Source organism: Mustela putorius, unplaced genomic scaffold, assembly GCF_011764305.1.
Source record: "Mustela putorius furo isolate JIRA1106 unplaced genomic scaffold, ASM1176430v1.1 tig00003853_pilon_pilon_pilon, whole genome shotgun sequence".
NCBI lineage: Eukaryota > Metazoa > Chordata > Mammalia > Carnivora > Mustelidae > Mustela > Mustela putorius.
Genome location: NW_025422005.1, coordinates 319,138 through 340,879, shown reverse-complemented (window position 1 = coordinate 340,879; position 21,742 = coordinate 319,138). Strand labels below are relative to the sequence as shown.

General features: G+C 64.3%; 2 protein-coding genes across 2 annotated transcripts; one reads left to right on the top strand and one right to left on the bottom strand.

Moving 5' to 3' along the window:
- Positions 1–7,977: 7,977 nt before the first annotated feature.
- On the bottom strand, positions 7,978–11,647 carry B3GALT6 (beta-1,3-galactosyltransferase 6). Its single transcript, XM_004781351.3, has one exon. It carries the CDS (start codon positions 11,560–11,562, stop codon positions 10,573–10,575), a length of 990 nt encoding a protein of 329 aa, XP_004781408.2. The 5' UTR covers positions 11,563–11,647; the 3' UTR covers positions 7,978–10,572.
- Positions 11,648–11,777: 130 nt separating this feature from the next.
- Positions 11,778–21,689, top strand: SDF4 (stromal cell derived factor 4). Its single transcript, XM_004781308.3, has 7 exons — positions 11,778–11,913; positions 14,650–15,002; positions 15,807–15,943; positions 16,182–16,295; positions 19,366–19,524; positions 19,886–20,061; positions 21,114–21,689. Exons 2-7 carry the CDS (start codon positions 14,698–14,700, stop codon positions 21,288–21,290), a joined length of 1,068 nt encoding a protein of 355 aa, XP_004781365.1. The 5' UTR covers positions 11,778–11,913; positions 14,650–14,697; the 3' UTR covers positions 21,291–21,689.
- The last annotated feature ends 53 nt before the right edge of the window (positions 21,690–21,742 follow it).

The window sequence follows — 21,742 nt, the reverse complement described above, 5'->3', positions numbered from 1 at the left end:
CCCAGATCCATTCAGCCTGGGAAACCACAAGTCCCAGAAGCTGGTGAGTCCGATGGCGGCCGGATGCCATTTGCTGTCACTGTCTCCCTTGGGAGGGCCTTGTCCTGCGGGGTCAGGTGCGGGCAGCGCACAGGTGGAGGCCCGCGCAGGGCTGCACCCGGGAACCTGGCGGGGCGGGCCTGCGCGCCGATGAGCTAGTGCGCATGCGTCTGCGGGGCGGGGCCAAGGGCACCCCCCGCGGCGGGACGCAAACCACGGGGCGGGGCGCTAAGGCCCTGCCTGCGGGTCCTGTGGATTTGGGCTCTGTACCCGCACCCTGATTCGGCTCCCGGAAGCCCAGACCAAAGAATGAGAATTGGTCTCGGGGTGCCCGGGCCTCTGCGGAGCTGCTGAGATACCATCTCTGTCTGGCACCTGGGCCCTCGGCAGCAGCCCCACCTGGAGGGCCGAGGCCAGGCCCCTGACCCCTCCCCAGATGCTCCGGGGTCCTCGGCAGGCTCAGGGGGCGGGGACGGGAGGCCGGGCGGGAGGAGATGGGCGCCCGAGGGCCGTTCTCCAGCCCCTCCCCTTGGGGACCCTCCCTGCAGCCCGCTGGGTAATGAGGCGGGAGAGGCTGGTGCCGGGCTGGCGGCAGCCCCTGCAACCACGGGCTTGGCCGATGACCCGTCCTCACCTCTCTCCCTGGTCGCCCCAGGGTGGCGTCAGGGGCCGGGGCCGGGGTGGGGGGCGAGCTGGGGGTGTCTGCTTTGTAGTGGCTGCAGGCGCCAGCCCGGTCTGAGTGGGGGTGCTCTGGCAGCTTGCGGGGTGTGGGGGGGACGGGGCCCTCTCCGGGGAGGTTGGGGGAGGAGGGCACTGTCTCCCACTTCCCGTTACTGAGGTCCTGCGCCAGGCTCCGCCATGGGCACTGTCCATGTCTGACCCCCATTTACAGAAGGGAAAGGGGCGGGAAATGCCGAGAGACCATGGCCAGCCCCGGCCAGACTCTCAGATGTGCCTGGGGCCTCTCAGCGTCCGGGGGGCTCCCCACTTCCTACAGGTCCTTCCGTGCCAGCCAGTCCCTTCCATGCCAGGTCCTCCTGGACCGGGTTGGGTCCTGGAGGGGACAGGTCTCATGGTATCCAGACGTGCTCTGGGGACTGTGATGACAGAGATGGAGACCCAGACCCAGAGCCCACAGACAGTGACAGATGGGCGAGGACAGATGAGAGGCGAGGACAGGCCCCGCGGAGCCTGCGGTGGGCAGGTGGCCAGGGCCCGGGCCGCCGCTCGACAGCACCTGCCTCCAGGTCTGTCTGGTCTTCCTCCCTGTCTCTGTCACCCCTAATCAGAGGTCATTAGCCACTTAGCTGTAATTTCCCTGGAATGTGCTGTCCCCACTTGGGCCTCCATGGCTGAGGGACTGGGAGCAAAGGCATGTGGGCGGGGGCGGGCCGTGGTGGGTGCCGTAGGGCATTGAGTGTTGTGAGCTGAGGGGGCCCAGGGGTCAGGCCGCCATGGACACAGGGTGGACTCCCAGGGTGAGCAAGGGGCGGATGCAGCGTGAGGCTCCCCAAGGCTGAGCCCACCTTCCAGAGCCCAGGTACGCAGCCCGCAGAGAGAAGGGAGGCTGTCTTCTGTGAAAGGGAGATGAAGATTCTTGCGGAGCAGCCCCTGGGACGCCCTTCAGTGGAAAGAAGCTTGCTGCCCTGTTGCACTCAACCCCGACCGTGGTGTTCAAAGAGCTCCCTGGGGTCTGGGCAGCGGTCTGGAGCCCCCTAAGGGGCCCTGGGCCCTCACAGTGATGCCCAGCCTGAGCAGGGGCTCCAGGGAATGCGAGAGCCCGGGAGATGGGGACCTTTACCTGGACTGGTCGCTGGCTTTGTAGCTGGGTTTTGGGGTGGCCTGAGCGTCTAGCTGGGGCCAGAGTCAGAGGGCCGCACAGCTCTGTATGGCTTCGGGTTGACCCTTGACCATGAGCCCTGCCCTGAAGCAGCAGGAAGTAATGGGCTGACCTTCACTAACCTCCTTTGGGGCTCACTTCCAAGAACCTCCATCTGACCCTGGAGCTTGCCAGACAGGGCTCGGTACCTTGCTGTGCTAGGTAGGGTCTCTAGGGAGGGGGCAGCCTTCCTCTGGTGTCCCCCAGCCCTGCACAGTCAGAGCCCTGGTCTTCGGGCAATCGCCTGACTGCCACTGATGGGCCCCACGGTAGTCCTGGGACGCTGAGAGTCGGGGTGTCTCGGTGTTGGGCCCCAGGCTGGCCTTCCAGCACCCTGGGCTCGTCTGGTTTGAGAGCAGACAGGAATGTGGGTATCTGGCTTGGGACAGTGTGGTATCTGTTCTTGGGGGACAGTGCTCTTGGGGGCCAGGAGCCCCCGCCAGCTGTGCGGCCAGGCCCCGCCTGAGGTCTGTGGCAGGGTTGGAGGGGTCCAGGCCGGGAGCGAGAAGGCTGCCTGTTCCCTCTCCCTCTCTGTGGGGGCTGAGGGTTGGGATGGGGCGAGGCCAGCAGAAGGAGCTCCCCCCCCCAGCCTGGGCCCTGGTCCCTGCAAAAGTGTGGGCGTCAGCATACAGCCCCGCCAGGCCAGCTTTGGGTCTGAGTTCACCCCTTCGGGTCGGGCCTGCGGCCGGTGAGGGCACCGTTCAAGGGCAACTAGCTCTCCCCAGCTGGATTAACTCCCGGCACACCTGGGAGTTTCTCACTTCCAGACCAGTCGTGCTGACTCCTGTGACCTTGGCCAGGGACCGAGATTTGGCCTGGGGGTGCAGGGGTCTGGGTGGCAGTTTCTCAACTCATGTCTTTGGGTGTGTCTGTCCCTGGGCTGACCTGGTGGTGGCCCGGATGGGGTCTCTGACTTGAAGGGGTGGGGCTGCAGAGTGCTGCTGAGGGTCTCTGGGAGGGCTATGTGCGGCGTGGGTCTCTGTGTCGCCTCTCTCTCTGCCTGGGGCCAGGACGGTCTGTGCTAACCTGGGACACGTGGAAGCACACACAGGGCCGGTGTCCAGGACCTCGTGGCTGGAGCCCTGGGCCCACCAGTCGCTGAGGTTGTGAATGGCTGGGCTTGGCGTCCTTGGTGTCAGGGAGGCCAGCTGGCTGGACCGTGCTGGGGGTTACAAGACTGCTGGACCCTGAGGCGGAGAAGTGCTGCTGCCAGTCCTCAAGCTGGGCTCACTGTGGTGGCTGGGGACGCTGGGCGATGGTGGCCAGGGACAGGGATTCCTCACGCCCAAGGAGGAGCTTGCAGGACACTGTCCTGGGGCAGAGGCTCCCTGGGGGCAACAGGAAGCTTTATCTCCCCCAAGGTCTCTATCCTGCACACAGGAGGATCCAAGGCCGGGCCGGCCTCCAGAGGCGAGCTGGGGAGCAGGGGGGCGGTGGGACGGGGCCTCCCTGGGTCTTGCTCACTGGCTGGGCTTGGCCAGTGTGTCCTGTGGGCTCTGAGCGCTCCATGACCTGAGGGTCCTGCCCTAGGGTCAGCCAGCTGCTGGGGCCTAGCCCCAGGCACCCGAGCTGACCCAAGAGTGGAGGCCTTCAGCCTGCAGCTGGGTCCAGGAGGGCTGGGAAGCACGACCTGGGGTCAAGCACACAGCCCTGACCCACACCCGTGCCCGCGGCTGCCATCGGCACATCTGCCGGGAGTGTGACGGTGTGCACAGGCGGGCCTGGGGGCGGGGTGGGGGGGAGTGCTGGGGCACAAAGGGCCTTTGTTCAGGAGGTTTGGGGTGCAGTCCCGGCTCCGGGGCAGTGACTCATGGGTTCCTGTGGTGGGATCCCGTCAGTTCTGCAACAGCCTGCATGTGCCACACACCCCGGCAGCCTCGAGGGTAGGAGGGACCCCCACCCGCACTTGCCGCCCCTCCAGGCTGCTCGGTTGGAATCTGGCTCTGAGAGGGGGCGGCGAGAACAGGAGGGAACAGGAAAGGTGTCAGAGGGCCAAGCAAAACTCCACTTCTGAAGTACAGCCCGTCCAGAAGCAGCCACTCGGCCTCCCGGCCCTGCTGTAGGCGGGAACCCCTCCCTGCCACGGCCCCAGCAGCCAGAGGTGGCGGGGGGTCCCTTGTAGCAGGGTGCTCCAGAGCCAGGCCCCAGGAGGCCCGAGGAGGCTGCCGGACCCCTCCTCCTGTGGCTGGAGGGCCCGACACGGGTGACGAGCTGTCACGGGGGGCTGGAGCCAGCTCTGGCCATCTATCCGTCACTCCCTTTGCAGCATCAAGCAGGCGCCCCTGTCAGGGTGCAGGGGCCCCTTGGGGGTTGGGTCTCGGGGCTCCGCGGACGCCGCTGGAAGGAGGGGCAGGCCTTGGATTGCTTCCTCCTCTAGTCGCCAGGCGGGGTCAGGCCCTGGGTCGGTGGGAGGTGAGGTCTGGGTGAGGGTCTTTGTGGGCTTCCCGGGCAGTGACCCCTGCCTGTGTTTTCTCTGGAGGACGGAGCAGGAGCAGCTGTGGTCCCGCTCCCTCCGGTGGACAGAGCAGTACACTGTCCGGGCCGCTCTGTGGCCCCGGCTTCTCCCTGGCCTTGGCCACCACCCAGCAACAGGAGCGCTGCTTGGCCAACCTGCTGCCTGTAGCCGGAGGGGTCTAGGGCTGTGAGCCCGGGAAGTGCAGGGACCTGGGGCCAGGGGTACAGGGACACCTGTGCATGGAGGCCACTCTGGGCCCCACCCCTGCGTGGGCAGGGGCCACAGATGTGTGTGGGAGGGCCCCTGACTGTCCTGCTGAGTGGCCACCAAGGGGCTGCCCCTTGCCTCCCCGACCGCTCCCACCGGCTCAGGCCTCCCCAGATTTCAACTCTGGCTGCCCACTCAGCGGCCAGGGTCCCCTTCCTAGGCTGGGGGTGGGTGTGTTCTGGGGTGGCTTTCATCTCCAAGCCCAGGTGGAGACTGCTCTGTAGAGACCCTGACCCTCATCACTTCCTGGGCCCCCCATGCCCCACTCCCGAGATGGCCTGGGTGAAGGCTTCAAGTCTGTGTGAAGAGGGATGCGGGAGTTACTCTGTCCCCGTGGTCAGCTTCCGCAGAAGCCCGTCTGCTGAGAGCAGCTTGGCTGATGCCCCACAAAGGCTTGGTCCTCTCTCCGGGACCCCACCAGCTGGACAGGATGGATGGACCCCTGGGCCCCTGTTGGTGCTCAGACTGGAGGCGGGGCACACCTCTGCCCAGTCTTTGGATTTGCCCCCTTGAGGCTGGCATCCGGATGCCATTCCAGATCCCTGGGACCTCCCCGAACAGGTGCTCCTGGTCCTCTCCTAGCCCCACAGAGCTGCTAATCGGTCCTGTTCTGGGCCCCTCGGGGTCTAGGGGATTGATCCCTGCAACCCCAGGCCTTGGATGGGGGGGGCGGGCTTGAGTTTCCTGGTCACGGTCACGGCAGCTGGAACAAAGGCCTGAGGTCTCGTCTCCCGCCCCCTCCCGCCACCACTCAGGCCGCCCCACCCACTGCACAACCTCCAGTGGGACCCCACAGTGGGGGAGGCTCGGAATCCTTGGGGACGAAGGGGTGGCCGCCCCAGTGATACCCAGCAGAGGACGTTGCCCTGGGCATGTGGCCTCAGGACCCATGGGTGGGAGGTTGCTCTGGGGTCTCTGAAGCCCTCAGTGCAGCAGGGTCACCTGGCTGCAGTCTGGGAGGGTCGGATGGTCTGCGGGGGCTTCTTCCAGGGTGTGAGGGTCTGAAAGGGGGAATGGGGCGCGGTGGGGAGACAGGGGTCAGGAAGGACTGGGAATGGGGCAGGGTCAGAGGAGAGTTTTGGGGGTGAGTGGGACCAGGTGTGTGTGTGTGGGGCAGGAACTCCGGGGTAGCCCAGGCTGGCAGTGAGCCCACCCTGGCCCTGAAGAAGCAGGGGAGCCCCTAGAGGCCAGGTGACAGGGGAAGGGGCTGTTTCAGCAACCAAGGCTGTGCGGAGGGTCCTCTGGGTGGAGGCTGGGAGGTGACCCAAGAGTGGAGGGCCATAGGGCCCCAAGAATGAGGAGATCCCCAGGGCCTGGACTGCAACCCCTCGAGAGCCTACTGTTCGTTCTGAGGCCAGGTCCTGGTGTCAGGACTGACACAGGCCTTCAGCCGGCTTCCCGGACTCAGGGCAGGAGCGGCAGCAGCCCTAACCCAGAGCATCCTTAGTAGGAGGGACAGACAACCCAAGCCTCTCTCCTGCCCAGAGCACAAGCACCCCGGAGCCAGTTAGGGTGATTCAGTCTCCACTGAGCTGCTGCTGCCCCGGTGCCTCTGAACGTGGTGGTTCTCCGCGCTTCCTCTGGCTGTCCTGAGCAGGGCTGGATGCTTGGCCTGCTTGAAGCCCGTCTGTGGCCAGCGGCCATGCGCTCCCTCAGCCCCAGACAACGAAAAGCAGTGGTCTCACAAGGGGACCCAGGTCCCGGGGTCAGGTGGGGGCTGAGGGGCACACCGGCCGTCCCGGTCAGACCCTGCAGGTTCTGGCCAGGAGCAGCCAGCCCCTTCCGGCCACTCTAGGACCCTGTCGTCCAGGCCAGGTGCTGGGCAAAGGGAGACCCGCCCCTGCAAGGCAGGGTCTATGCTGAGCCCTGGGAGGCCCACCGGCCAGAGGCAGGGGCCTGTGATGCGCATGCAGCTGGGAGGGATGAGGGCCGGCGGGCGCCAGGAGCTGTGCGGGTCTAGGGCTCAACCATGAGCCTGTGAGCCTGTGGGTGGGCGTGTGGTCTCCTCCAGCAGGTGTGTGTCCCAGGGCAGTCACCACACCGCAGGCCTCCCCTCCTTCAGTTCCTACCATGTCCCTGATCCTTCTCCGCTCTTGCCAACTCTGTCCCCCAGGCTTTTAGGGGGCCTGGGGGGGCAGGGAAGGGGGTGGGGATCTTGGCTCAGATCTGGGGGGGGGGCAGGGCCAATGGTGGGGTAGCGCACCAGCTCCCACCCGCCACAGGGCTCGTGACCGGCCTCTGGGAGCCCTGCTCGCCTCCCCAGCATGACTGTGTGGGCCCTTCCTGGGCCCGGCCACCCTAGGGCACCCTGCCCTCTCCGGTCTCTCTCTCAGGTCCCACGTTGCTCTTATATTGGAATTAGTGACGTAATTATTTTTATATTAAATGTTAAATTTTGTGATAATGCAAATTTAAGGCAGCTGTGCCAGAGGTGCCACGCCCCTTGCCAAGGCTCCCCCGGTGGTAGAGTCTTGCAGAACCACCGGACAGTATCACAAGCAGGACACGGACATCCAACCCAGGTGCCGGCAGCTCCACCCCCAGAACCCAGCCACGGCCCCTTCCACTCCACATCTTGACCCCACCTTGGCCAGCAGCCCTGATCCGTCCTCCGCGTCTAGAACCGTGACCATTCGAGAATGTCATGGAGATGGAGGTACCCAGTTTGCAACCTTTTGGGATGGACTTCTTGCTTGGCACAATTCCCAGGAGATTCCTCCTGTTACTGCCAGGATTTCTGAAATTTCTCCCATTTTCTAGCCCTGGGACCTTGGCCAAGGCGCTCAGGCTCAACGCCCCCATCTCTTCCTCTTTTCTCAGGAACGTGAAAGGGCTGTGGCCAGGGCTCTCCACGTTGGCCTTAGGGTAGGCCAGGCAGGACGAGGGCCCCCCCGGAGGAGAGCTGTCCCCTGGGTGGTGCCGGACACCCCATGCCCACCTGGTCCCAACGCGCTGCTGGGTGGGCTCTGTCGGCCGCTGGTACGTACCAGTCTGGCTGGGAGACAGGTTAGTGGTCCTTTATCCTAAATTCCCATAAAACCAGTCCAGTGGTCAGACTCCCCATCTCCCAAGAGCCAGAGAGCCTGAGCTCACTATAGGGCACACACGTCCAGAGAGTGGGGAGCCCTGAGTGGGTGGGAGGTAGGGGAGGGAGGGTACCCCGACCTGGGGAACGCCCGCCAGACCGGAGGAGTGCAGGCTCTACCCACGTGCCCTGGGGCCACGACACGGTGATGCCAGAGGGTCCCTCTAGGGAGGGGCTCCTGGCCTTTAGCCCCAGTGTGGGGTCTGAATGTTGACATCACAACCGCAGCAGCGACGCACCATCAGCCCAGCATCTGGTTGGCTGTCTTGAAATTTAATGATTTAGGTTGAACAACACAAAGTTTCCATTTCGGTCACACCTGGCCGCACACGGGCCCTTCCCTGTGATTCACCTGCTTGCCAACGCTCAGGGACCCCCTCCTCCAAAGAGACACGCCTAGATTTTTAGATTTTGTTACTAGGTCTTGGACTTCGGGGCCCTGCTTTCCCTTGGGTCCACCCTGGAGAAACCTGGAAGCCACAGCAGGACTGTGGCTGCTGGGTGGGGGTGTGGAGGTCCAGCCTTCGGCTTGGAGCCTGGCTCTGCCACCGGCATGTGGCCCCAGCAAGCTGTCTGGTCTGTCCAAGCACAGTCTCCTCGTCTGAGAAACAGAGACACGCACATGCCGACTCGTCCCATAGCCCCGAGGTCAGACAAGACGTCCAGGTGAAGATGGCCGGCAGGGTCCCGTCTGCTCACCCCAGGGTCCTCAAACCTGGACCCTCTCATGAATCCTTGTCTTAGAAACCTGTTCACAGGGGGCAGTCGAGCCTGCTTCGAGGCAGCTATCAGAAAGCCCACATTCCCCTGACGATCACAGGCCCGGGTTCTACCTTCTAAACACAGGAAAGCTGCAACCACAGGAGCACCCTTTCCGGCCCAAGATACCAAATTCTGGGTATTCTACTTTTAATCAGAAATAACCCAAATCTGCAATGACTGACTGTATCCCCCAAAATGTAAATTGGAACTTGAACCCCCCACGTGACAGTATTTGGAGCTGGGGTCAGCTGAGGTCCAGACGGTGGGCCTTCCAGTGGGATTAGTGTCCCTGTAAAAAGGGACACCGGGAAGCCTGCTCTGGCTCTCTCTTGCCATGAGGACGCAGCGAGAAGGTGGCCACCTGTGCCGCAGGAAGCAGGTCCTCACCAGCACTCGGCCCCGCGGGCACTCTGAGCCGCCAGCCTCCAGAACTGAGAGGGAGACGTGTCTGGTGCTTAAGCTCGCCTGTCTGCAGGGTTCTCACCGCGGCCCAAGGGCACCAAGGCACCTGCTCTTAAGACCCATGGCCTGAGAACACAAAGGAAAGACAATGAAAGGGCAAGCCGGAGATTCGCTCCCCGCGTCCCGCATTGTGCCCAAGCGGACTACAGGCTCCAGCAGCACCAGCAGCTGACCCAGCGCAGGCGCCAGAGTAGGAATGTGCAGCAACACACACCCCTGCGCGGACAGGAGGGCTCACGGCTGTCCTGGAGCCTCTTTATTTGACTTTTGTGATGACCATAGCACTCATTTTTCACATTTAATGGGAAAAAAGAAACCCTGATCTTCTGAAGATGTGTGAGTGGACGTGAGGCCGTCAGCCCGGAGGCCGCACGCGCTTTGTCTCCAAAAGGACGTGCCGGCCGGCAGAGCCCGATTTCTTAAGACAGAATGTGGGAAACCTCATGATGCTTCCGAGGGCTCAGATTCTGGGAACTTGGGCCCAGAGTCTAAAACAACAGATGCGTAGATGCGTGTGTGAGAAACGCCTGCCCCTGCATGGCCACGAGGAACCCTTTAAAGGAAAGTCTTTTCAGAAGGAAACAATGGGACTGACTTTTTGTGTCAACTGGGAAGACAAACGGAGTTTTAGAATTCTTCCGCATTTAAACACACAGGCAGTAACGAGTCTACAACTCCAGCTGTCAAAACAGACTAATCCACAAAGCCCAAGTTATATAGAAAAGTCTTCCCTTAAATAATTTAAAAAGTACAAGACCCACACACTTGTACTTAAACCCTATCTACACAAATTACAGTATTTATACATCACAGACTAACGCCGAATGACATTGACCGCGAATTCACTCTAAAGCAACGAAGACGAAGATACCGTTGAAGCAGAAGAGCCGGACACACGGTTCAGTCAATGCCACGTGACCGAAGACATCAACACGGAACAGAAAAGGTAACCTAACCCACAAACTGCAGCGATTTTGATAAAAGCCACTGGGCGCAACACACAGCTCAGCTGGAACATGCAAGGGCCGGAGGGTCAGGTCCCTGCAGCCAAAGCTCTCTGGGCGGGGACTTCCCAGGTGGACGGTCAACCACAGCCTGTGTTGACCGTCACAGGATCCCCACCTCAGAACAAGTCCAGATGTCTTGGGGCCAGTGTCTGCAAGTGCCTGTGGGCTCCAGCCTCTGGCCACTCTCCTCGCCCTTGGTAGAGGACAGCCAGGGTCGGGGGGGCAGACTGTGCAAGCCCCTCAAAGCCAGGAATCCTCCCAGTCTAGGCCCATGCAGGCTGAGATCCAGGGACAGGACCTTTCTGCCTGGACCTTATGTGTTGCCCTGGCAAGACCCAGAACAGGCGTGAGGCTCCATGGTGGCCCCTGGGGTGCACAGGCCTGGGTGTGCCCCGGAGCTGGGACCTAGAAGCTGTCCACTGCTGCTCGCCAAGTACACCTGGCCCCCTAGAGGGCTGGGCTTATTCTGGGTGACTAGCCAGAACCGGTCAGCTGTGCCCATCTAAGGCCAGTGGGAGGGCCCCAGGCCCCCTGGCTGCCGGGCCACCTCCTGAGGCGTGTGTCCTGGCCTCCCTCCAGCGCCGTGTGACGTGTGGTAGGTGGGCTGCGCTGCGGCTCAGGGGATGCCCTCCTTCCTCTGGCAGCACTGCGACGGCGGCGCCGACCAGTCGTAGACGTAGGACAGGCGCAGCTGCACCTCCTGCTTGCACAGGCGGCCCTCCCGCGCCAGCGTCTGGTGCTTCTCCAGCATGTCCTCCAGGCTCTGCTTGTGCGTCACCAGGTACTGGTTGCTGCAGCCGCGGGACTTGTACTCGGTGTCGAAGCGCGGGTCGTGCTCGCGCTGGACGTCCACCGGCGCCAGCCAGGCGCCCAGCGACACGTCCTCGCTGTGCCACGCGCGCAGGTACTCCCGGCTGAGGCGCAGGTAGTGCACCAGGTCGGCCGAGAGCACGTAGCCGCCGCCCAGCGCGTAGGGCAGGTAGTAGTCACACAGCTGCCAGGCGGCCTCGCGCCAGCGGCCCCCCGGCTTGACGCGGCCGCGGCCCGAGAAGAAGCCCCAGTAGAGGCGGCGGCGACGCGCGGGCTCCCGCGCCCGCAGCTCGGCCAGCAGCGCGTCCAGCCGCGCGAACGAGTCGTCGTCCGCCTTGAGCACGAACTCGAAGGCCACGTGCTCGTCCAGCCAGGCCAGCATGGCCAGCACCTTGGCCGTGAGGTTCTCGTACGCGTCGCGCAGCGCGGGCAGCAGCAGCAGGTCGCCGTGCCGCGCCTGCTCGCGCTCCAGGGCGCGCCGCTCCTCGGCGCCCAGGCCGGCCGTGCCCACCGCGAAGCGCGCCCACACGTCGCCCGGGCCGCCGCGCCGCGCCGCCGCCAGCCACGTGCCGCGGACCACGCTGCGCCGCTCGGCCGCCCGCGGCGCGCTGGCCACCAGCACGGCCAGGAAGGCGGCGGCGCGCGCGGGCTCGGCGGCCGGGGGGCTGCGGCCGGGGGGCGGGCGGGGGCCGTCGGCGGCGCAGCGGGCCAGGTAGAGCAGCCCCGCGCCGCAGAGCGCCAGGCCGCCCAGGCCCAGCGCCGTCCGGTGCCGCCACGCGCGCCGCAGCAGCTTCATGGCGCGCGCGCGCGGGAAGCGCCCCCGAGGCCCCGACGCCGGCGCGCAGGTCGCGTCCGACGACGGCGGAGGCGGAGGGCCGTGGGCTGCCCGTCACGGGGCCGCTCGTCACGTGGGCGCGCGCGCCCTTCTCATTGGTTGTCCGGGGGGCGCGGCGTCCGCGCGGCTATTTCCGCCCAGAGGAAAAATGGCGGCGCCAGCGTCGTCGCGGGGACGTCGCCCCCGCGCAGCGCCGTTCCCGGTCCGCCTTTTCCCGGAAGAAAGATGGCCGCGGCCTAGGAGCGTCCCGTCGGAGGCGTCACGGGCGCTCGGGCCCCGCTCGGCCGATCCTGGGCGAGGGGAGGGAGGCCGGTGAGTGAGGGCCCCGGGTCGGGGGCGCCGGGAGGCCTGCAGAGGCTCCCCCGGGCCGCTGGAGCCTGGGCTCGTGTCTTCTCGGCCCTCACCGACGGCTGCCGCTGGGGAAACTGAGGCTGACGGAGGCCGGTCGGCGGGGCAGTCGGGTGGATCCCGGCAGTTACCAGCGAGGGGCCCTCGCTCGCCTCGTCCGCAGGAGGCGATCCAGTGGCTGGGACTTGGGGAAGATTGGAAGCCGTGCGTGGAACGCCCCTGGCCTTGGGTTCGGCCCGTGGCCGTTACCGACGCTCTCGGCGCGACTCCTAAGAGCGGCGACTGCGCTTTCAGGCGACGCGTTTGCCTTTCGGTCGGCCAGGTCAGGGGGAGGCCGCCAGCACGGACCCCACCGGGATGGCCGAGAAGCGCCGCCTGCACCCCGCCGGGCCCCCAGGTGGTGCTGCCCCCTCCGCGGACGTCGCTTCTGGGAGACGGGGACTCCCGGGCCCGCCAGCCAGGCCCCTGGCCTTTGCCAGGCCCGTCCGGGGGCGAGGGGGAAGGGCAGGCCGGGGGGGGGGGGGGAGCTGAGCGGCTGAGGGGCTGCGTTTGTGCTCCGAGCCTCACTTGACGTCCTGGTATCTGCGCGAGTGTTTTGGGGCTACTTTTGTGCAGAACGTCCTGTCCTAGACCTGAAGATAAGGAAGGACTTGACTTTGTCTTTTCAGGGAGCAGAGCGCCGTGTGTTTGGACATGATGCGTGTTCTCACGGCCACCACGGGCCAGGGCGGTATTAGTGTCAGGGGAGGTCGTCTTGGTTGCGCAGCACTTGCCCAGCCAGGAGAGCTGGGGCCAGGGGTAGAGTTACGCTCTCGCAGGGAAGGAAACCTTGCTGGCCGCAGGCCTTGCAGGTGCTGCATGTCCTCCTGGGCCCACCTTAGGGGCAGTCCCACTGGCACCCTCTTGGCATCTGTGCCCAGCATCTTCACCAGTTTAGTAGCCGCCGAGAGCTGCGTGCTGAGTCTGCGGGACCCTCGCCGGCCACCACTGACTGGTTTCTTCCTGGCCCGTTCGATCGAGTTGTTTGGGTCTTAAGACACATCCCCTGAGTTGTTCCCATGGGCCCTGTGCTTTTGTTGTGCCTTTTTGCGGAGCACCGACGTTTTCAGGAACACACGTATTGCGGTGTGGCAGAAACCCCTGAACAGGTTCACTGGGTTGTGTGGACAGTGTGACAGCTGCTGGGACGGTGGGGTTGGGTAGCGTGTGGCGTTCCAGTACGTGTGATTCAGGGCAGTCCAAGCCCAGAGGACGGCCTGGGGCAGCCGGCAGGCTCCACACAGCTGGAAAGAGAGATGGGCGCTGCCCTCTGAGGATTGCTTCGCCTGAGGAATGAGACGGAGGAGTTCCGAGAGCAAAGTCTTGTTGAAAAACCCAGATAGTGGTCAGGTTTGGAGGCCAGTGCGTAAAGGTGTCAGCTGGCGGGTGAGTAATGCTGTGCAGGTTCAAGAGGAAGCACCAGATAAGCAGGGGGTGGTGTCCAGCCCGCTGGAGCCCCTGGTCCAGTGCTGTGTGCCCTCAGGCCGGGGTGTGGTGGCAGTGCTGCTGGCCGGCTCTGACCTCTGCTCTGCCTGAAGAGTGGCCCTGTGCTTCCTTCCGTGCCCCAGCTTGGCAGCAGGTGGCACTCTGGCCTGTGGCAAGCATGTCCACGGCCACCACCTTTGGACCCTGGGAGCTGGTGGGCTTCCGTCTGCTGCTCCTCTCCGTGAAGACGGTCCGAGGAGGGGAGGGCCTCAGCTGTACCTGAGAGGACCTTCGGTGTTTGCCAGGCGGACAGACTATGAGAGGAACAGGTCATGGACAGGGCGAGAAGGAGCTGGAGTCCCTTTTGGGAAGTGTGGGGCGTGAAGGTCCATGAGGAGCCCAGCAGGGACCTGAGCGGGCAGCTGGGCCCTGTTCTGGCGCCAGCCAGCAGGGGATTCCAGGCCACTCCAGAGGGATCTGGAGGAAACTGGAAGGTGAGAGGGAGAACAGGTGGCCTGTGTGGAAGGAGCCAGACGTGGGAGACGGCGGGGTGGCCCAGTGCTGGGCACGGGCGCATGTGGCCTTGGGGCCCGTGCGCACACGTGTATGTATGCGTGTGTATCCATGCGCACATGTGCATATGAGTGTGCGTGTGTGTACTTGCTGAGTGTGTGTGTGTGTGCACGTGTGCGCCTGCAGAGGCCATTGAGAAGGAAAGGTAGGAAAAGGCTGGTGCCCTGGTGGGTGGGTTTGGGCATTTGCTGGCACCAGGCCCAGTCGTCACAAAGCCTTGGGGTGGGAGAGGGGGCTTCCCGTTTCAGGGCGGAAACAGGCAGGGAGGCCCGGGGACTTAGCCAAGGTCACAGAGCTCGTAAATGCTGAGTTGGGTTTGGAGAGTGAGTTACCATGACTCGGGCCTGTCCCGAAGCCGGGGGGGGTGGAGGGAGACTGTGGGCATTGGAAGGGGGTAGGGTGAGTGGTGCTGGGCAGCCCCTGGGTGGGCATCTTTGGAAAAGGAAACAGTGTGTCCAGTGTGTGTCTTGTAAAGCAAGAGCTTGCATCTCAGGTCGTGAAGCAGACGGCTCTGTAGAGCAGGACCGGCCGGCGCGCCGTTGGACCGTGGCCGTGTCTTCTTTACGGACCTGCACTGCATGCTGGAGCCTCCTGCGTGCCGGGGTGGCGGGGAGGCTGTGGCCCCAGGTCTCCCTTCCTCACCTGCCTGCCCTCTCTCCCCAGCTCCTGGCCGCACTTGCAGCCCGTCCTGCAGTCCGGACCCGGGCGGCCATGGCGCGCGGGCGGGTCCCCCTCCGCGGCCTGGCTCCTCACTGCCTCTGGCTCTTGGGGGTCATCCTTCTGATGGATGTGTCTGCGCGGCCTGCCAACCACTCCTCTGCTCGGGAGAGAGCCGGCAGCAAGGATGAGCCTGAGCTCCTGCCCCCGGACCACCTGAACGGGGTGAAGCTGGAGATGGACGGGCACCTCAACAAGGACTTCCATCAGGAGGTCTTCCTGGGGAAGGACATGGACGGGTTTGAGGAGGATGCAGAGCCGCGGAGGAGCAGGAGAAAGCTGATGGTCCTCTTCTCCAAGTAGGCGCCCAGGCCTGGGGGGCCGCTAGAGTCTAGCTGGCGTGTGCTGGGCCTGAAGCTCACGCAGGCCGGGTGCTGGGCCTGGGCGGGGTCCACAGGTCTTGGGGGCCCATGCCTTGGGAGGCTGTCTGCCCAGCACAGGCCCGGTGGGGTCCGGGCTCCCAGGGTGTCGGTGGCACGGTCGCCCAGTCGTGTGCCGGGACCCAGGATTCATGGTGCTCGGTTCCAGGAATGAGACTGACAGGAGCTCCTGAGCTCCGGGTGGACGGTGTGTAGAAGCCGGAATTTGGGCACTGGTGTCCCTGCCGGTGGGCCTCCCGGAGGGCGGGGCCGGGTGACGGGTGTGTCCGTAGGTGTGTTAGGTCAGGCCCATACGGGCTAGTCTGCCCACGTGTGTGTGAGCCACTGCATCCGTGGGCACTGCTAATGCGTGTGCACACACGCTTGCATCCACATTTGTTCCTCCACGGAGCCGTCGGTACCCGTGTGTGAAACGTGGCTGTGCTCTGGCGTCACAGTTCTGGTCCCGTGCCAAGTGTCTGGGCATGTCCATGTGGGTTGACGGGGCCGCCTGTTGTGAGTGAGGGCCGAGTCTGGCCTCCCCCCCGGCCCCGGACTGTGGGGGAGTGGTGCTGGGCTGCCCTGCCAGCCCCGCTGTCCGCGGACGGCTCCGGCGTCACCTTTGGGCAGAGTGTGTCTGTGTTCGTGACGGTGGAGCCCCGCTGGCCACCCTTTGGTCCGTCTGTCTGTCTGTCCTGTCCCGGGTTCTAGAGGCCCCGTCTGACGTTGCGCCCCTGCCGGCAGGGTGGACGTGAACACGGACCGGAGGATCAGTGCCAAGGAGATGCAGCGCTGGATCATGGAGAAGACGGCGGAGCACTTCCAGGAGGCCGTGGAGGAGAGCAAGGTGCACTTCCAGGCCGTGGACCCCGATGGCGACGGTACTGCCCACCTCACCCTCATCTGCGGGGACGGGAGGCTGCCAGCAGGAGGGGGCGGTGTGCGCGGCGGGCAGAGGAAGTGAGGGTCTGGGCGGTGGGGCCGGGGGGCGCCTGGGCGGGGGCCGCTCCTGCCTTGCTGTACGTGCCTGTGGGGCTGGCTTACTGTGAACACGGCGACCTCGCTGTTCCTAAAACCACGCGCGGGGGAACAGCCTGGCAGCGTGGCCTTCCCTTCCAGGCCACGTGTCATGGGACGAGTACAGGGTGAAGTTTCTGGTGAGCAAAGGCCACAGCGAGCAGGAAGTCATGGAGAAGCTGAGGAGCGGGGAGGAGCTGAAAGTCGGCGAGGAGAGTGAGCTGCGGGGGCTGCGGGGGGCTGCGGGGGGCTGCGGGGGGCTGCGGTCTGGGCCTCCCCGGGGCGTGCTGCGGGGGGCTGCGGTCTGGGCCTCCCCGGGGCGTGCTGCGGGGGGCTGCGGTCTGGGCCTCCCTGGGGCTGGAGCTGCGGGGGAGGCTGGTCTGGGGGTGAGGACCGGCTCCTGGGGGGCTGCATCTGTGCCAGGGACGTGGAGGTGGGCGGGGCCAGCCAGCAGCCGCGGAGCTCTGCCCTCCTGTGGCGCGGGAGGTGTGAGGCCTCCCCAGGGACACCGGGGGAAACTCGGGCACGTGTGCTGGAGCAAGTGCGCTGCGGGGGCGGCTCGCTTCTGGAGTGTGGCTGGGTGCCGCCTGGGCCCCTACCCAGCTGGGTGGCAGGTTTGGTGTGCTGCCCGTTGTGTCCTGTCCTTCCTCTGAGTGCTGGGATCATCCCCACCTTGTCCCGGCGTGTCTTCTCTGGGAGCTTGTGGCCCCGGTGCCGCAGGTGTCCCTGCTGCTGGGCCTCCTGCTGGGTGGACGGTGGGCACTCCTGTCTGTCGGCGCCGGTGTTTCATGGCCCGGACCCCTCTGTCCCCCGTAGGTTGTAGTCATTCTTTCTTTCTGTTTGTGTTTTCCTGCTTGCCCTTAATCCTGATTCCCGGCCTGCCTTTCTGGCACGCAGGGAGGTGACTGGCTGTTCTAACCTTCTGGCCTGCGGTCTTCAGATGATTCCGATTTCCTACGCAGGCGATTGTGACGTCTGTGAACACGGACTGTTTCTTCCTTCCCAGCTGTCTGTCTCTGATTTCCTTTTCTTATCTTGCGTTGGCTGGGACTCCAGTGCAGTGCTGGGAAGCAATGGGGAGGGGGCATCTTTTTCTTGTTCTGATCTTACAGGAAGAGCGTCCGCTTTCTCTCCATTAAGCTGATATGAGCTGTAGGGTTTTTGTAGGTGTTCTTTGTCCCATGGAGGACCTGCTCCTCTATTCCCGGTGTGCTCAGAGTTTGAATCACGAATGCCTATTGGATTTTATGTCATGCTTTTTCTGCGCCCGTTGATAGGATCGTGTGATTTTTCTTCTGCCCATTGGGACGTTCGTGTTAACTGGTTTTCGGGTGTTGAACCACCTGAGCGCCTGGGGTGAGTCCCGCCTGCTCACGGTCTGGGATTCTTCTTGTGTGTTTCTGGGTCTCATTTGCGGATCTTCCGTGGGGCGCGTTTGCACGAGACGCCCTGGTCTGTAGGACCCTTTTCTTGCGGCGTCTTACAGTGTGTGCGGCGGCAGCCTTCCACCTGTCCTTCCGGGGGCCGCCTGTCACAGGCACCTCGTCCCTGTCTTACACCTTGGTCGCTCGGGCTCAGTCTGTTTGTGGCGCGTGTGTGGCCAGCAGCACCAGACGCCTGTCCTGAGCAGCGCGGGTGCCCTTGGGCGCCGGCTGGCCTTGCCCAGTTCTCCGGGACACCGTCCAGGATTGCACTTCTGTCCTTTTGAAAGTCTGTGCCTTGAATGTGATTATTTTTTTTTCTGAAATGGTGGTTTGCCTTTCTCGTATCTTTCTCCGTGTTGCATTTCCATGGTCTGTCCTGTCGTTCCGGCTGTCCCCTGAAGGTAGTATTTGGAAGCATCGGGGGGCTCTGGGGGGCCCCTGTCCTCCTGCCGGTGTAGGGCATCTGGCAGCAGCCTCTGGGGTGGCTGCTGGGCGTGGGCTGCCAGCGCTCTGGCCCTGGCTGCTCTCGGGACCTGGTCTGTCTTCAGCACGTTTCCTCCGGGTGTGCCTGGGGTCAGGACCCGTCCTTTGGGGCATGAACTCTCTTGCCTCAGCCTACCTGTTGACTCCTTCATCTCACTCGTGTTCAAGGCTCCTCATTCCTTCTTCCGTTTGGATGGGGTGAGCAGGTCTGGGCATTGGAAGTGAATAGCAGTGTTGAGGGTCTGGGAGGCCCGGGGAGCGCAGGCGGGCACTGAGAGGCCATGTGCCTCCCTGGGGCTCATGGGGCTGCTGTCCCCAGTCTCGCAGACGGGCTCGCAGGGCTGGGTGGCCGCCTCCTTCCAGCTGCTGGAGCCGCGCGTCCTGCTTGTGTGTCCTCCTCTTCGTGGTCATCTGCTGCTGGTCTCAGCACCCACTTAAGTCTCCAGTGAGCTCATGTCGAGGTGCTTGAGCTGCTGGAGTTACATGGACCTTCCTTTGTCAGGCATAGAGTCTGGGCCTGTCCCCATGCGTGGCGGGCAGGAGCGCCGCTTGCTGCCACCGTCCGCTAGGTGGGTTTGCCATTAAAAGTAGGTCACCACGGGATCTCCTGTGCATCAGAAGGTACTGAGACTCGAGGGGGCGGATGCTGTGCGGGAGGCAGCTGTGTCCCTGTTGCGATGGGCCAAGGCCTGGGCGCCCCTGTTTCCAGAGGCTACAGTGAGGGCGTGGACAGATCTCGGTGCCTCGGCTCTTCCTGCTTGGCCGGCCTCTGCCACTCCGCCCTGTTGAAGCCCTGGACGGTCACGGAGCCTCTGAGGCTGTGGGGGCAAGCTCTGGGCCCCACTCCCCATGCTAGGCCTTCCCATGGAGGAAGAGTGGGGGTGTGCCAGTCTGGGGATGCTTGAGTCATATCTGGAAGCCGGGTTTTCCTCCAGGGCCCTGCCCTCTGTGTGCGGCGTGTATACAAGAGGTGGAAAGGAACGAGGTGTGCCTCGTTCTGTAGGGGCCGGGTGAGTCCATCCACCCGGTGCTTCCACCCACCCGGGAGCAAACGGCAGCCGTGAGCCGAGGCTGGGGCTGCACGGGGCGGGGGCTGGGGGTCTGCGCCCGTGTGTGCCTGGCTGAGGGAGGAGTCCGTGTCTTAGGGGGTCTGGGTTTGTCCACGGAGGGGGTAGGCCCCTGTACTTAGGAGGGTCTGGGTCTGGTGGCCTCTGCACCGTCTGTCTCCCTGAGGATGCTGAGGGCTGAGCTCTCCATCGAGCAGCAAGGCCCTTGGCCGCACTCACCCGTGTCCTAAGCCAGCCTTCCCAGGCGGCGTGTCTCAGAGCTTCTCAGGTACGGGCGGCTGTCCTGGGTCCTCATGGGGATGCCTCTCTCAGCACAGGAAGTGCTGGAGAACCTCAAGGACCGCTGGTACCAGGCGGACAGCCCCCCCTCGGATCTGCTTCTGACCGAGGACGAGTTCCTGTCCTTCCTGCATCCTGAGCACAGCCGCGGCATGCTCAAGTTCATGGCCAAGGAGATCGTCCGAGACCTGGGTGAGGCCTGGCCTGGGACCCTGCCCTGCGGGGGAGTGTGGGGGGCTCCCCGCTGGTGGCTGGGCTGGAGGGCGGAGCCCGCTGTACCCCTGCAGCAGTGCTCCTGGCAGGGGTCGGCCTGGGGGTCTTGGAGGCTGTGGGGCCCCACAGTGGTGTGGGGACGTCAGGCCTTGTCCTGGGCCATCTGGCCTCGGCCAGGCTCTCGAGCAGGTCAGGTGAGACGTACCTAAAACAGCTTTAGGCTAAAATTTAACACACTGAAAATTTGGCAGGTAACCTCTTTCGGTTGACTTTCTTCTGGGTGGGCCCAGGTGGTCCCACGTCCGCGTGAAGTCTGAGTGTTCACTCCCCTATGCTGCAGACCAGGACGGCGACAAGCAGCTCTCCCTGCCCGAGTTCATCTCTCTGCCCGTCGGCACAGTGGAGAACCAGCAGGGCCAGGACATCGATGACAGTTGGGTCAGAGACCGAAAAAAAGAGTTTGAGGAACTGATCGACGCCAACCATGATGGGATCGTGACCATGGCTGAGCTGGAGGTGAGTGCAGGTGCCTGGGGGGGCACCGCCCTCCCCCCACCCTGAGTTGGGGCCCAGATCCCCAGGCTTCCAGCTGTGCGGTAGGCGAGGGGCTGTGGGGGAACGGACAGCAGTGTCGGCTCCTCGTCATAACACTTGGTGGCCCCTGGAGGAGCTCCCCACGCGCAGGGGAGGGGCAGTCACTGGGCAGCGTGGTCACCTGGGGTGCTTGGGCCAGTGAAGTGCTGGCCTGCCCCCGGCCAGGGTGCCTGGGATGCCTCGGCCTCTTCTGGCTCCAAGCAGCCGCTCCCCAGTGGGCAGCGGGTGAGATGCTGGCGCGCCGGGGGTGCAGGCCGTGCTGGAATCCATCTTCCCCTGAGTGTTTCTGCCGGTGCCGTGTGGGTGCTGTGTGGGCTTGTTTTTCCCCGTCACTGCATGACTCACTGTCTTTGCACCAGAATTCTCTGATCCTCTTGATAGCTGGCGCACATCTGCTTCGAGCATTGAACGGCGGCTCGTTGAGTCCGTGTCCATGCCTGTATCCGGGCATCGTGTGACCCACGGGCAGGCTCCCGCAGCCACTCAAGGCTACTGGCCCTCTGGCCGGCCCCTCCAGGAAGGAAGCAGCAGGAGTGCCCTGAGGAGGACGGGAGGCGGCAAGTCTCAGGCACCACATAGGCAAAGGCTGTCTGGCCCTGAGCCACTTCCAGCCTGGTATTTGCCTTCCAGAACATTCCAGAACATGCCCACATCCCTCCTGTACTCTTAGCCCGTGGGGTGTTTTAAATAAGGCGTTGCTTTCTGAGGCTGGTGACAGGGTCAGAGCCATGCAGATACTTCCCTGAGGCCAGAGGCGCTGACCTCACTGACAGGGCATCCGTGGGGGGCAGGGGCGTCTGCTTGGCGGTGGGGAGGGGGGTGTCTCACGGCCTCGTCACCAGGTGTGGACTTCTGGCGTCATGGTGGAGCTGAGACTCGAGGTCGATGGCCCTCGTGCTGCCAGGGAGCGGGCGCGCTGGGGAGGGCCGTGGTGGCCAGGGGTTCGCGCTGACCCGGTGCCTGGAACCCCGTAGGACTACATGGACCCCATGAACGAGTACAACGCCTTGAATGAGGCCAAGCAGATGATCGCCATCGCGGACGAGAACCAGAACCAGCACCTGGAGCCCGAGGAGGTGCTCAAGTACAGCGAGTTTTTCACGGGCAGCAAGCTGATGGACTACGCCCGCAACGTGCACGAGGAGTTCTGAGCCCGCAACCCCCACCCCCAGCCCCAGCCCCGGGCCCGGCTGCCGCCGCCGGTCCAGCCCTGCCCCAGGTGCGCTTGAGCGGCCGGCCCGGGCCGGTGCTGCTGCGGGCCGGTGCCCCCCGCGCGGGCGTCTGACTTCCGGGCACTGGGCACATCGGGGCCCTGCGGGCTCACCACGCTGCGGGGCGCAGCGCGGCCCCTGCCCCTTCCCCGCTGGCCTTGCGTTGGCGTGTGCTCTGCGGGGGGCCTGCGCCGGCTGCGGGGGGTTCCTGCCACGACGTTCCAGCTCCGAAAACACAAGCACTTGTGACGAGAATCTCACTGATGTACGTTAAGATAGAGTTCGCCTAGCTTCATTTCTTTGTTGAGAAAAAAGCTCATAAAATGATTTTGGAACGTTTGTGGCCAGGTGGCTTCCACTCCGTGCTTTTGAGGCGGCTGATCCGGGCGAAC